This window comes from Embiotoca jacksoni, unplaced genomic scaffold (assembly GCF_022577435.1).
Source record: "Embiotoca jacksoni isolate LCO1_2020_lvr unplaced genomic scaffold, fEmbJac1.0.p SCAF_11, whole genome shotgun sequence".
NCBI lineage: Eukaryota > Metazoa > Chordata > Actinopteri > Embiotocidae > Embiotoca > Embiotoca jacksoni.
In genome coordinates, this window is record NW_027185241.1 from 4,821,412 (window position 1) to 4,836,649 (window position 15,238).

The following is a 15,238-nucleotide window of genomic DNA, read 5'->3' on the forward strand; positions in this document are numbered from 1 at the left end:
AGATGGGCGGGGTGGTGGCTAGATCTCTGCAGGGACGATTTCTCAGGTGGGAACCATTTAAAGTGCACATCAGAGGGCAGCGGACCACTAGTGGTGCAAGACAGGTTCACCCGCTGGCCAGAAATCAGCTCCTTCGGAGAGGAGATGACTGGAGACAGAACGAAAGATGGGCAAAAAGAAAGAGCAAAGAAATAAAATGAAAAAATATCTAATGTAATATATATGAAATGTTGTTATCTTCTTCTGCTACTTTACAACCTGAATCAGACTGATTTATATTAATTACAATAACTGTGTAAGTATCAATGTAAATATAGCGATAGATAACAATATCATTATAAAAACGGAATGATAAATTAACACAAACAACAAAATACAGTTGAAATAGTAATGGAGCATAGAGGTACAGCACCAGTCAGTTATGATATACATATGATATACACACTCCTGTCCTCTGATGACAACAAATTAATTATCTTATATTTATATATCAATATATATTTAATTGGATTTTATTTTGGGACGTGGATTCGCTCGTAAATGAGCTGGTTATCAGGTATAATTAAAACTTACTGTACGACTTCACCCACTGATGCGCGATACAGCAGCAGTTAACTGGGCGACAGTGTCATATGATTCTTTGCATTTATTACATCTAATTATAAACAAACACTAACTAACCAACGCTACGTGTTATTTGGTATCTTTAATTTATAAACTGTTTAAAACTTATAAGGCAGAGTGGCTTGAATTAATCCATAACATCTGTGTATTTTTCCCTTTTTAGTTAAAAAGAAAAATTATAAATCTTGGTTTTACACCATAAATCCTTATAACACAGAGTCCAATTAAGATTCATTGTGTTATCACAGTCCTCTGGCAGAGTGGAAGCTCATTATATCCTATTAAAACAAGAGCAGCAAGACAAGTGTGTTAGCCACTGAATTAGAAACATGTCACACCGGGGACATTTCTGAATAAACTCTGCAGCAGCGAGATGAAAATAGTTGCACAGAGCAGAGGCAAAGCGGTGGCAAAGACACGGAGACTCCTACTTGTTATGAATTACAATTAGGAAGACGCAAAGAAACTGGACATCAAAAAGATAAATGAGGACACTAAGATAGCGAAGGAAAAACCACAATAAATTTCAGATGACAGATGTGAGTGTAACACAGAGCTGAGCTTGTTCAAAGAAACTTGTTTTGACTTACTCTGCAGCACCTCTACGTGTACAGTCCTTTTCAGAGTCACACCGTTTTTAAATTTTAAGGTGCACATGTAGCTTCCTCTGTCGTCTTCTTTCCCTTGATCTCTGGTCAGAGATAGATTTCCTTTTGCAAGGTCTGGCACAGGAATCAGGCCTCTGTTTTGGTCTACCTTCCAGGTTAATGGATCCTCCAGAGAGAGGGAGAAGAGCCTCTGTTGATCATCAGAAATGGGTTTCGAGGATGGTTCAGGTAAGAAGTGCCACTGAACTTCCTGGATATCCTTTTCCTTGATTTGTTTCCAGGAGATGTCCGAAGGAATGGAACAAAGGACAGTGAGGGGCGAGTATGTAGATGTATACTGGCGTAAAGGAGCAGGGGAAAGGTCTAAAAGGGAGGAAAAGATGAATAATGGAAGTGTTATGTTTAGGATGAGGAAACATTACTGTTAAACAGACGCATAAGCGGACAGCAACTCACCCACAACTTTAACATTAATTGAGGTATTGTGTGTTTGTTTATCATCTGTCACAACACAGGTCCACTGGCCATTGTCTTCGTTTGTGGCTTTCGTAGAGATTGTTCCTTGGTTGTTTTTCACCGCTCCCCGGGGATTGAGCCATTGTATGGTGGGTTTCTTTTGACTCACGATGCAGGCCAGAGACAGAATGTCTCCGGGCAGCAGAGGAGAGTCCGGTGTCATACTCACTGTCAAAGAGATAGAGCACGATGAAGAAAACAGAATGGAGGTTTGACATTTTTCACAAGTCATTATAGTTTTACAAATACAGATACTGCTGCAGTTTGGTAGAAAAACCCTATAAACATTCTAGTTAGTAAGAAAATAGCCTTGTTTCTTAGCATTTAAAAAACATGAAAAACATGATCAAAAACACAATGATGGCAGAATACATATTGTTAAAAGTATAACCCATTAAATAAGAATGTGTCACACTGAGTGATAAATGACTGACCACTGAGTTTGACCAGTTCATATTTGGTGGTGATAACAACAACATCATCCACGGTCAATTTGAATACAAAAGTCCCGAAGTTCTCTTCTTGGATGTTGGTGATGGTCAATGAGTCACCAGGCAAGGTCCAACTAATCTGCCAGGGTTCACCTGCAAGGCAATAATTGATTGAATCATTGTTATCGTCAAAAGGACCTTTACTTGCAGCATACACTAAACCTGTTTTATAAAAACAAATCATGTCTGTGAATATATGAATAAACTGTTCACTTGGAATGATCTGCTTTCCGCCAAGGTAGTTGAGCCATGCAAGTGGAGTTGAGTGACCCTCTGCATCAAAGTTCCAGTATATGTAATATTTTGGGGAAGGATTCCTCTCAGGAGCCCTGAAGGTAACCGTATCTCCCACCTGAGCGTACATCACCTTCTCAGCCCCTGACAGAGTGAGAAAAATGTTATGTGTTGATGTGCAAAACCAAACTGTCCTGTCTCATAGTCAAAATGAAATATTCTGCACTCAGTGGGTCTTACCACTCTTTGACATGAGCACAGCGATGAGAACGAAGATGGACTGAATTAAGTTCATCGTGGTCACATATCTGAAAAGTATAATTTAAGAAAAATACAGGTGAGATATCACGATGAATATTTTGTACTAACTGAAGTCTGTTCTCTGATTTCTTGGGTAGTCAAATTAAAAGAGCACCGAAATAGTCTGGAGAAGGGAAGACCAAACAATGACTCAATTTCTTTACAAATTATGGGCTTTTTCATATTTAGAAGGTGGACAATGTGGTCAGAAATGAATATTGTTGAATGACACGGAGATACAAAACAGAAGAATACAATAAAAATATATAAAGCGATAATATATCATGCTATGCTGATGTAAATTTTTGCTGAGTAGGAGCATGGACAGTGGAAAAACAAGTGGGCCAAGTGTGGAACCTTGTGGAACACTGTCACTGTTGCTCTGAGGTCATTCAAGAATTTTAATAATTGTTTTCTGTTCTTTTTCTATGATTGTGCTAACGAAGAACAGTTTTGAAACAAGCTTTAAATCATTCATAAAAGATGGGTCAAAACAAACTAAATGTATGTCCCATAATTTGAGATTTTATTAGGCACACCAATATAGTTTATTGCAATCCAAGTCTACCATTATGAAGTCTACAGTGTTGTATCTGCTATTTACACAGTGTCCGAGTGGTGTTTTATATTTTTCTTAATTATTTTATATATTACTCAAGTTGAGGGGCTCTTTAGTATTGATGTTGTACTAGGCTACAATATACTGCATTGCTAAATTTTATTCACCCCTTCTACAAACATGAGGGAGACTGAATATAGAAACCAACATCTCAAGGAATCTGATATCAAAAAAATGAAACCTCAACATTTAAAATTCACAAAGAAAAGACGTGCAGAGCTGTTGCAACTAGCTTGCAATAAATTGCACGAACAAAACTAATAACTGTGTGTATGCCCAGAGAAGTTAAGTATTATACACTCAATATGAATACTTCATTTAGCATGTTACTGAAAAACTGAGAAAAGCAGCTATTCAAAAAGGAGCATTTTAAGTTACTTTTGTATGTCTATCAAATTTTGCTGTGTGTGAAAGTATAAATCACTCAGCAGGAAGCAAAGAGGGGTTTGTGGTGGTCTCAGATTTAGAGAGATTTGAGGAGATAAAAGACAAAGAGTTTAGAGTTGAGAGTAGGCGGCCTGTGGTGGGCTTTGGATGAAAAGGAGCAGACACATGTTGGAAGGAAGAGACACAGAGCTGGGTTGTGGTGGGACTTGATTTAAGGTGCAGATTCTTATCCCAATCCTCCTCTCTTCTTCCTCCCCCTCTGCCTCTCACACCCCCTCTCTTCCTCCCTTGTTCCACGAAAGACGGATATCTTCACGCTTGAAAAGAGAGAGAGAAAAAAAAAAAGAGACCACAGCATCGACAGCACACCTATAGTGTGGTTTAAAGTAAATGTTTCTCTTTTTCTCCCCCTGTCTCACTCCTTTATGCTTGTAAACTATGTCATGTTTGAGAACAAAAAGGACATTTATTAAAGAAAATGAACAAGAACAGGAGCACTTCTGATGCCCCCCACAACCACCACTCTTAGAGGGGAAAATATAATTTGAAATTCATCAAACAAACTGTTTTGATGAATTAGCCCAAATTCATTTATTTTTAACCACCCACTTGACTTTGAATTAAACCCTTAAGATCAGAATCAATCAAAAATAAATAAAGACGCCAGCTTGATTGAGAGATTGTGAATAGAACAGCACAGGTCAGATGATGTCCAATGAGTTAAAGATGAAGCTTATTGGTTTTGGCCTACACTTTAGAGAGCAGAGGAAGAGCAGAGAAATATTTATCAAGTTTTTTTTTCAATATTCAGATCAAATAAAATTTTAAGTTAAAATAGATACAGATTGCTGCTAATTATAGTTATTAATATTTTTTGCATCATGAGTAAATGCATTACACTGTATAATTGGGTGAAGAGACATGATGGCCGTTGGCGTCCGGTTCTTTGGGGTATTTGCTTTGTTTTTGTTTTTTTAAATAACAAGAACAAACTAAACATTATATAAGCTAATAAAATGAAAAAAGATTGAAGAATTAAATGAGGTTAAATAATTGTGCCAGGTTTAAAATATTTTTGTCGTATAAAAATATCAAACTCAAAGTGCCTCGATGGACTTGCGACTGAGGCACAGCCCAAGAACGCGGTCCCTGGTTTGGGTCTGCCGAGGCACCTTCATTGCATTTCTGTTCTACCAGCAGTATGATAAATGCTAAAATGCTCCAAAATAACATATAATAATAATAATAATATAAAAGATGTCAGGAAATCTGTCAGGAAATCTTTCTCTCTTACAATTAAAGGGAAAAAAAAATCGGAATCACATATGACATAAAATGTACCGTGAGCTAAATGATTTATTTCCCTCTGCATAAAGGGCAAATAATCAAATATGAGTACAAGTAGAAAAGTCACTCTTTATTGTATTTATATGCACATCAATCCAAATAAAAAAGGCTGCTAATGGCTCTAAAATGTAACTGTATCGCTGGGGCCTCCCACTTAAGAAACCTGGTTGATAACTACGTAAAAGAAATCTTTGTTTACCCTGACAAACAGAAAATCAACATTAAAATTTGATGTGATGTGAGTTGAGGAAAAATGTCTCAGGGCAAATAGGCTTTACAATATAAAGAGCTGTATACAAGGGAATATGCTATATGTTTAAAATTTGTCTTTGTTTGTAGAAAAAACAAGAGTGGAGACCGGAAACAGAGTGAAATTGATGATAAAGAGACGTTCAAAGTCATAGCACCTGGAACTATAACCCAGAAACCAAGCTGATCATATCTGTAGTCAGGATGGAGCTTCAACAACACAGATGGAGGGGGAGGGGAGGAAGAAGGTCAAACACAGTGAGAGGTGAGGCAGGTGAGGTGAACAAGCAGAAAGACAGAAGGGAAAACAGAACAGGCAGGATTACAGTTAAAGTTGGACTGAAGGGAACTCAGGTGGGACGGCACAGTGGTGCCGTCGTTAGCACTGTCGCCTCAAAGCGAAAAGGTTCCGGGTTTGAATCTGGGCCTTTCTGTGGGGAGTTTGCATGTTCTCTCTATGACTGCGTGGGTTCTCTCCGGGTACTCCGGCTTCCTCCCACCATCCAAAAACATGCACCTCAGATTAATTGGTGATTCTACAAATTGCCCTTCGGTGTGAATGGTCTTTGTTTCTCTATGTGTTGGCCCTGTGATAGACTGACGACCTGTCCAGGGTGAACCCTGCCTTTGCCCAAAGTGAGCTGGGACACCCCGTGACCCTGTTCAGGATAAAGCAGGTATAGAAAATGAATGGTACTCAGGGGATCTTTTTAACAAAATCATTTTTGTCATATATAAACTGAATTTAATATGAACTTGTCTTTATCTTTACCTCTTAACATATTGCACACAGATATACTTTATGCTGTTTGAGCATAAAATACATTTTCAGCTTCTGTATAGTGTACTTGAAAAATCTGAATTATTTCATCCCGAGTTCATGAATTTGTCTAACACTGAAAATCTGTGGTCTATAAATTCTCGTTAAAGGCATCTTTCCATATTTTGGTCAGACTGATATATTATGTTTCCACAATATAAAATATAAATATCCTCTTTTATCACAGTATAAATGTATTTTACATTCAGAATTGTTATATTGTATGCATAGGGATAATTCATGTAGTCCCGGGCCAGCTGTCCAGCTAGTTATAAATTTTAACAAAGCATGACGCAAGACAGGAGAAATACAAGATACAAGATATAGAAGACATTCAACATTTTAAATCATTTGAGATGTAATGACAATTTCAAAAATTTTTGTGGCCATTGTTTGTTTTTCCTCATCTCCAATGTTTACTATTATAGTTTTTCTTTCAGTTTTGTTCCATATTCAGAGAGCATCACCATTGATTAATACATCTTTTTTTGAAGCTGTAATTACATAAAACTGTAAAACTCATGACCTTTTGGCCGCACTGGGCCTGCTGAGGTCATACTTGTTTATGATTCAAAATTATTATCGAAAAAACAATTTAATATACTGAATATTCTTTTTGTGTACCAACGTTTATAACTATTTCCAAATTTTCAAAATATGTGTGTAAGCTAAAGTAAAAAAAAAATTACAGTATACTTACGGTGTTTGGTGGGTGTTGAGTGTCACTCGGTGCGCAGTGATCTGGAGTCGGGCAGAAATGCTTTATAGTTATCAAACGAACCCTCTCTTTAAGTGCTGTTGCACCTCCCTCCGCACTGATTGGTCTGAAAGAAAGACAAAGTTGTTGATCAAACCCAAAATCAGAACAGTGACCTTTGATTGGTTGTTACAGAGGCAGAGGGCTAGCTCTCTTCACAAAACATTTCTTTACCATCTTCAACTTAAACACCTAATGTGTTGTTTACGATTAAAACCGATATGCTGTATTATAAGGTTAAACAAGACAAAAATAAAACCCATCACTTGGACAGTTTAATAGTGCCCTGATTTAATTTGTAAATTACAAAATATTTTTAATAGTCTATGTTTTTAATCTGTCCAACAGATATAAAACAAGTAAATAACTCATGTTAATGGACTAAATATGTTGTTTGAGTTGCTGCCTGATAAAACCAAGCACAAAATATGTGAAAGATCTCACTGGACTCATTATCTATCGTTAGCACGTCCTAAAGAGCACACGGGTGGCTTATTTTATTTATTATAATTTCCCCCTGGCCTTATAATTTGTACTGATTTAGATACATAATTAAAGTATCAGATTTCAAGCATGAACTGCATGACCAATTTTCACAAAAGCAGCTGATAAATGCGAATTAAAAATGCAACATTTTCTACAAAAGAAACAATCAGATAAAGTGCTAAGAGAAAAATAAAAAAAATAAAATCATCAGTCGAATCATCAATAATCAAGATTGTTGTCTTAAAGTTCACAACAAGATAAATGGAGGTTAACATATAAAGTCTGTACAAGCAAACTTGTCTGACCAAGAGAAGTCATTTAACAGGAGACGTGATATTTCTTTCTACCCCGGTATACGTAAAAATACTAATAACACAAACAAGGAAACATAGATACCAAGAAAATGTACACAACATTTCTCTCTAAGAGTAGCTTTAAACTTACTCTGCTTTCATCAAATATAATTCTTGTTTCTATTTAGCTTCCCGACACAGTTGTATTCATTTTGAAGGAATATAATACAAATTTATAAAACTTCACCAGGGATATACGATTTAATAGATAAACATGCAGTAAAGTTAATCAGGTTTCAACATTGGTACCTGAACAGATATGTAATTCTTGGCTTGTTGCTTTGCAACACCGCCTTTGATGGAACCATCGAAAAATACAAATTAGTATTTTAAACTGATATTTTTTGTAACAAAGTTTAGCTTTGCAGCGTGACACAATCCAGTGAAGTCTACAGGCTCTTCAGTCCTGATTATTGTAAAGTCAATGTCTCGTTTTTTATTTCATCGAGTGTTTCATTGATGAGAAAAAAAAATCAATCTTCCTTCAGCCTGTGTTACAATTCAGTTTGCACTCTGTGTGACACAATCATTCTTTTATTACTTATTGGGTAATTGTACACCTGCAACGGAGCCAAACATCTGCTTGTGCTTATCTCCGCTCCGAACCTGCTGTGGAGACTGTGCTGCAGTCAAAAGAACAGAAATACAACATCTGTGGATTCCTATCTGTTCTTACTGTTAAGTCTGAGTGTGTCTCTGACAGCTTCTTGTCAATAAAAGTAAAACACACTAGACATGCATTTTTGTTGTTACAGTATGGCCTTACAACTGTGCTGATGTGGTATGAATACAGGAGTCGCATACTGAGAAAGTAAATCATTTTGGATTGTTGCAAACCAATCACAGGATTTGACAGGATTTTCAGAAAAGGGAAAGAAAAATAAATGAAACTAGAAAAGTCTGTCTGACTATAATTACGTGTCTTTTACACAAATATGCTTAAAATCTGTTCATTAACACACAATTCAAAGAAGAAAATGTGGCAAGATAAGACCCTTTAGAATTGCAGACTTCAGTGGGTCAACAGTAGAGGCGAAGAAATACAAATGCTTTGACATTCTAAAGGATTAAGGTCTGTTTGAGTGTAACTTTTTTTTGTACCCTGTCGAAACAGAGGCTCATATACAGAATAACATAATACTAATTATTTTTAAGCAGTAATGAGGTGATCTGTCTTTGGGCGCCTCATCCCATGCTAACTAATGACATCTACAGTGATCAGTTAAAGGACCGGTGCAGTAGAAACACACTGCTGAGGTGGTTTCGAGACGTGAACCACAACAAGGACAAAACAAACATCTCGCACACGTCTCATGTATCTCTCTGAGGTTTCTCTGCCTGGCTCTGTACTGGCTTCATGAAGGGCTCACACCTGCTTCTGTTCCCTCTGAGCTCAAAATGAAACAAGCCTTTTGTTTGCTCTAACAACACAAACCTTCAAGTTATGGCTGGCACACTGGAACGTTTACTTCTATGCCCCATAGGAAGGATTATCGTCCCTGAAGAACATCTGGACATGAATCTGTTGCAAAGCAGAGTTCAGTCTGACACTATTTGTCGGTGGATCTGTTTGTGAGTTGTGATTTTGATGGAAAACACCTGAAAGTGAGGACTCCCTCATTAGTCACACACCTTACGAGGGTGTGTGTACCACATCGTGTCATTACTGAAAGAGAAAAAGACAAAGTGTGGGCCACAAGCAAGAAGGAAGGGTGATTCACTTTTTCATTCTATATCTTGTTTCCTCATCCTCCATTCTCTCCTACAGAGGGTTCCCCTCAGCAGTCGATATCTTCTGTCTCTGACTTGTTTTTGTGTTTGATAAAGATTTCAGGTTACAATTATGGTGTCTGATTTAAACAAAGCAGGTTGCCTAAACACGAGAGAATAACCGAGGCTCTTAGAGCAGGGAAAGGTACTGAGCTTGTACTGAATGTTTTGGTGTCTGTGACCGTTCAGACGTTTCACAAATAAACAAAATGTCAATGGAAAAGAGGTTGAGAATCAGAAACAAGTGACATTCTGCTCAAAGACAGAAAATATGTTGTCTGTTACATCATGAGGGGAAACCTCAGACTTGTGAAACAGTAGATAAAGACAGAAAAGTTTACTGTCTCTCCCACTCCCACTCCCACTCCCACTCATCCCTTCACCTCCATCATCTGTACACAGCGATAGCTGAGTTAGTTTTGCTGCTGTCTAACCATTCCAACAGAATGGAAATATAGATTCTCTATGTTTGTTGGAGTTAATGTAGATTTGTATCTTCATCATACAGAAAATAAATTATGTCATTAGAATAGTTAAGATATTAAACTATGTTTGTTCATGATTCTTAATCTTAAGCAAGTTGAATCAGGTTTTGGAAAGAGACTAGAAAGCAGACTGCTAATATGAAGCAGTGATTAGGTTTATAAACCGATGAGGTTAATGATGACGTTGGTTTTCAATGGAAAAACTGCTGCACTGTTCCACAGCGCCTACATACATGTACGCAGCATTTACTGTTTGTACAGCTGAACGTAACTATATTCCTGTAAATAAGATATAAATAAGACCGGATCATTTCCGTTATTGTTAAAAATACTGACTACAGCCACCAAAATAGAAAAAAAAATAACCTTGAAAAAAAAATGTTTTGGTGGCAGTAACTGTTTCTTTACTCATCTTAGAATTACAATAGAATATATATACTTTGGACAATATCATGGAAATAGCTTTATTTTAACATTAAATGCATTTGACAATGACTACATTTGCATTAATCCTTCACCTAAAGTGAAGCAGTGTTAGTTAAAAAATAGAGAAATAACAGGCTTATGGTACCTGTTAAAACCACCACTGTGCTGCCACACGGTAAAGATGGCTGCGTCAAAATCACTAAGTAACGCTCAAATTTGTTTTGCTACATCAGTCGAACAGTTATATTCACTGATTTGCTATTAGATTAGATTTGAATATTAAAATCTTTCAAAAAATAATGCTTGCGTGTGTATTCGAACAGTTTTTAGTTGCTGTAATTGGACCTCCTGTCCATATCAACATTGAAGAGATCGCTTCCTAACAGCAGGGGTAAAATTTTGCAGATCTTGTTACGGTCCCAAATACATTCAAAATTTAGATATAAAAATATTATTTTGAGGCTTCAGCACTAAAATCAAATGGCAGTCTTTTCAGTACAAAATTCCTCATAACTGTTCCTAACTCTGTGCTGCAGCTCAGTAACAAAAACCTGATGAAGAAAAAAAGAGCGACTCCACCACTATAAACTCTGAAAGAGTTGGCAAACTGCAGAAACATCAACTCAAGAATGTTTTTACTCTGAATGAGGACCGTCGATTTTATTAGAATTAGAATGTTGTTTCTCACTGTCACTATGGACAGGAATTAAAACTGCTTTTCACAGTACATTGTATAAATATCATAATAAGACAGACTTGAAAATATGTGAACCTGTCATTTAAACCAGACTTATTTTTTGTCTTTGTCTTGCATCAGGCATGAGCTTCACCTCACACAAACGGGAAAAAGAGACACCAATTGATTCACATACAGACTAAAAGCAGACAGTTGCAGAACTATTCATTTCATTGCTTCATATCTGACATCAGACAGGTGCACCAGCATCTACCAATTGAAACATTATGTTTCATTTACTGGATTTTTGGTCATTATTCTTAGCCTATTCAGAACACATCCACTTGTGTAGTGTTCAGGTTGCAAAGCCAACTTACAGCAACACTGGGGCAGCATCACTCAAATATTGTCCTGTTACAAATGAGATGACAACTTCAACAACCTAGAAAATGTATCATTTCAGACTGAGAGGGGTCAGTGAACAGTTACGGTCTGCAGGTGACTTAGACTCATGAGAATCTGCTACCACAGATGAAACCTGCAGCTATGCATGAGGGGAGTTTACAGGATGGGAAATCACCGAACAGATGATAATTTTAAAGTGAAAAGGTTATAACAGTGGTTCTGTTTGCACCAGCAGTCAGAGCACAGTTGAGAGCTCTGTAAAGTGTCTCATACTGCTCTGAAAACTCATATATCAGCATACTGACTGCCGCACGTCTTTAGCAGCCAACAAAATGCTTCTGTTTGGCATTCAACATATAATATGACACTATTTGTACTGGTGTTTGGTACAGCATATATTTGTGTCAGGTGATTTGTTTTTTCTATGTTAGTGTTAACATATTAACACTTGTTAACCTGAATTGAGCTCCTTATGTTTTGCATTGATGGGCTGACAACCCAAATGGAAATCCAAGAGGGATGAACAAACGCCAGTTTTGAAATTTCAGTTTCACTTTGAATGATTGCATCTGTGTGCGTGTGTGTGAGTATGTTCATTTGTGTAAGACAAGAAAAAAGAGAACTGAGTAATGCAAGTCTTTATGAAGCCATGAAAAGGGAATCCTAATGTCTCATATGAAAACACCCCCAGTGCACAGACTGTATATTTTCATAACAGAGTGAGGGAAACACGGCTCGGTAATCGCCTACAGAGAAGAACAAAATACACATTAAGCCTCTAAATGTGAATGTTGGCAGAAACAATGACTTCTTGCTAACCACTAAACCCCACGGAAAAGAAATGAATATATTTTGTGAATTTTACTCTTTACAATGATGCAGTACAATAAAAGGGGAATAATGGCACTTTATTTTGGCTCAGGTTTGCAACACACTGGATTTGAAATAAGTTTAAACTCCTGTTTTTCAGTTTTATGGATGTCATTGGATAAACAGCGAAGGAATCGTGGCTCTTACTTGTGCGCAGTTCTCAAATTTTTTTTTTAACAATGCAGCAGAACGATGGTCCTAAACACACGTGGAAAACAATAGCTTCAAAACGTGGAAACGTTATTAACCGGCCAAATCAATCATTCAAACACAGTTTGAATGAGCAGACTAAAGGACAGACAAAAAAGACAAGAATAGTACAGGGCAGATCTGACGGAGAATCACCAAATAAGAAGTCCCTGTTGATGTCTGCGGGCCGCAGGCTTTAGCCGCACATTTAAAATACAGAACATTATCTCTATATTAAAATTGTTCCTTGTCAAATACATTTTGGATCTCTATAACTGCGAACATGTGTACAAAAGACCGATATTTCTATATATTATTAAAGCAGAGTGTCAATTTTAACCTCATTCTTTAATTTCAAGTCCACTCCAACACAACATGCATCGCTGTCCTACTATGAGCCACACGGTTCACTTATCTTCCCAAACTTAACTAGGTTCACGATGAAGATAAACACGTTTTTTTTTAATCAACTGGAACAAATTAAAACGTGCACACAAACAAAACCAACAACAGCCTGATACCACTTCATATAGGGCTTCTTTTAAGCTGTTCAGCGTTGAGACAAGCACTGGTAGCAGCGTGAAGGAACACAAAAGAGGTGAACTCTTTAAGCACCTGTGTACTCAATTATGACAACTATACTTCTGGTATACTTATAGTATAGTTGGCCATGTTCAATCAGCCATTTTTGTTAAGTTTGACTAATTCTAATTTTAACAACGACCCCCTATTCATGGTGTCTACTGGAAGTCAAATACAAAATAATCTGACCCACTTATTTGCAGGCTGTTTGCTTGAAATGTTCATAGATAACAAACATAACCTCATCTCAAGCTCCACAATATCTATGAGGCTGTATTACTACCCATCTTTATGTTACTTATTACCACGGTAGTATTATGTGTGACTTTGAACAGTTATTCTTTCATTTGTTTGATTTTAGATCATCTGACAATTCAGAGCGACAGAACAGAGTTTAGTGAATATGCTTCAGGCCTTTTTCACATGTTAACAAGCAGCATGTTTTCACTGTCGTGATTAAACAACACCTGCAGGACTCACTGTCCCACTTTCATGGTTTTTGGGGACCCTCCAGTTACATGTCTAGTATGAAAAATATTAGATAACTCCTGGAGTTAAACTACTGTTTGGTTGATAGTGCATTGTATATTAACCAAAAAGAAACACATTTCAGTCAGTTTGATGCAGTTCGGACCAACCAAGGCTTCTGAATTAGTTTCAAAGCTTCTTGTTTTGTTTATGTCCCATTGGACATAAACTGAATCAGAAATAATTTCTTAAATGAATGCAGTGAATGAACACAGTTAGTCAGTAGTTTGTAGTTAACAAACATAAATACACAAAAGCATTCATTATGCCAACATATTTCTATTTAGTGAGCCAAACATGTGCCTATTCGGTTTTTGTGTGTGTTTTATGTTACAAATAAAAGGAACCATTGCATTAAACTGCCACCGTTCAAAGTTAATCACGTCTCATTGAATATATATCCTATGTTACGTTCATAAATTCTGTACGTCATATGAAGCAACTGGATTTAGTTTGATTTCTGTACTGTGTTTATCGTATTTCTAAAGGCACTATTGACGCTGGAAGGTATTTGCTGTCAACCCTTTGCTCAAACACTAACAGGCAACGAGTGATACCATGGAGCTGTAAACGGACAATTACAATGAAATATTACAGATCTTGTTTAATTGTCACACTCAAACAAAACAAAAGTCCTGAGTATTTGATGACACTACATCAGTGTCTCCAAATACATAAATAAAACAAGCTGTCACATTTTCTTTTTCTTTTTATGGTCGTTTAAGGTCAGAGAAACACAAGTGTCTCTAATGTCTAATGAATACGTACTCAAGCTATTAGTGGTTTTGAAGTGCACCTGAATAGCTGCGAATTATTTTGGATGCTTTTTAAAGATTATGAGTACCTATTGTAATATTACGTTTTAATAGTAGGGGGTGTGCATGCAACAAGGCCACCACCCGCAGGAACAATTGACAGGATACTTTTAATTTCTTTACTTTTTTAATTTCCAGATATTTGTTTCAAAAATTCTAAATTATTCGGTTTGTGTGCTGCTTGCGTAAGATTAGCATAAATTGAACACCCCATCAATGCAACGATTGCAAAATCAGCTACATGTTGCTGCTGCCATTGCACAAGTTTTGGTCTTTACGCATTGAAAATTCTATTTTAGGCATTTCTGATTTGACATTTTGAAATTGTCCTCAGCATTGTCGTTAAGATAAGCACATCACAAAGACTAACAAAGTCTGAAAGACGGGTGAAATCTGCAGATCAAGACTGGTGGAATTTGAAAATTATTTAAATCTGGTGATAAAACAGCAATAAATTGTTTAATTAAAGTGTTTCCTGTGTTTTTATCAGCACAGGCTATGAACTGTAGCTTTTTTGTAATTATTTCAGATCAATCATGTCAGTTTTTGAGGCAAAATACAACCAACACAGACAAAACCAGACCAAGGCCGAGACAAATCAATCGGTATGTGGAGCAAGATAAAGAATTTAAAAATGTAGCCTCGGTTCAGACCAGATCTAAGTCTTGCCGCTAAGTGTTTGCTTCTGTCTATGTGAGTGG

The 15,238-nt window shown here is 36.8% G+C and overlaps 1 protein-coding gene across 1 annotated transcript in view; it reads right to left on the reverse strand.

The window, feature by feature from the left end:
- cd4-1 (CD4-1 molecule) overlaps positions 1-6,981 on the reverse strand; it is an 8,267-nt gene extending 1,286 nt beyond the window's left edge. The window contains exons 1-7 of the mRNA XM_069139067.1: positions 6,896-6,981; positions 2,714-2,781; positions 2,453-2,617; positions 2,183-2,332; positions 1,689-1,916; positions 1,215-1,595; positions 1-148 (exon numbers count right to left, since the gene is read on the reverse strand). The exon at positions 1-148 is cut by the window's left edge and continues 101 nt beyond it. Of these exons, the coding sequence (XP_068995168.1) occupies positions 1-148; positions 1,215-1,595; positions 1,689-1,916; positions 2,183-2,332; positions 2,453-2,617; positions 2,714-2,768 (1,127 nt within the window). The 5' untranslated portion in view covers positions 2,769-2,781; positions 6,896-6,981. The remainder of the gene's footprint in view (positions 149-1,214; positions 1,596-1,688; positions 1,917-2,182; positions 2,333-2,452; positions 2,618-2,713; positions 2,782-6,895) is intronic.
- Positions 6,982-15,238: the final 8,257 nt, after the last annotated feature.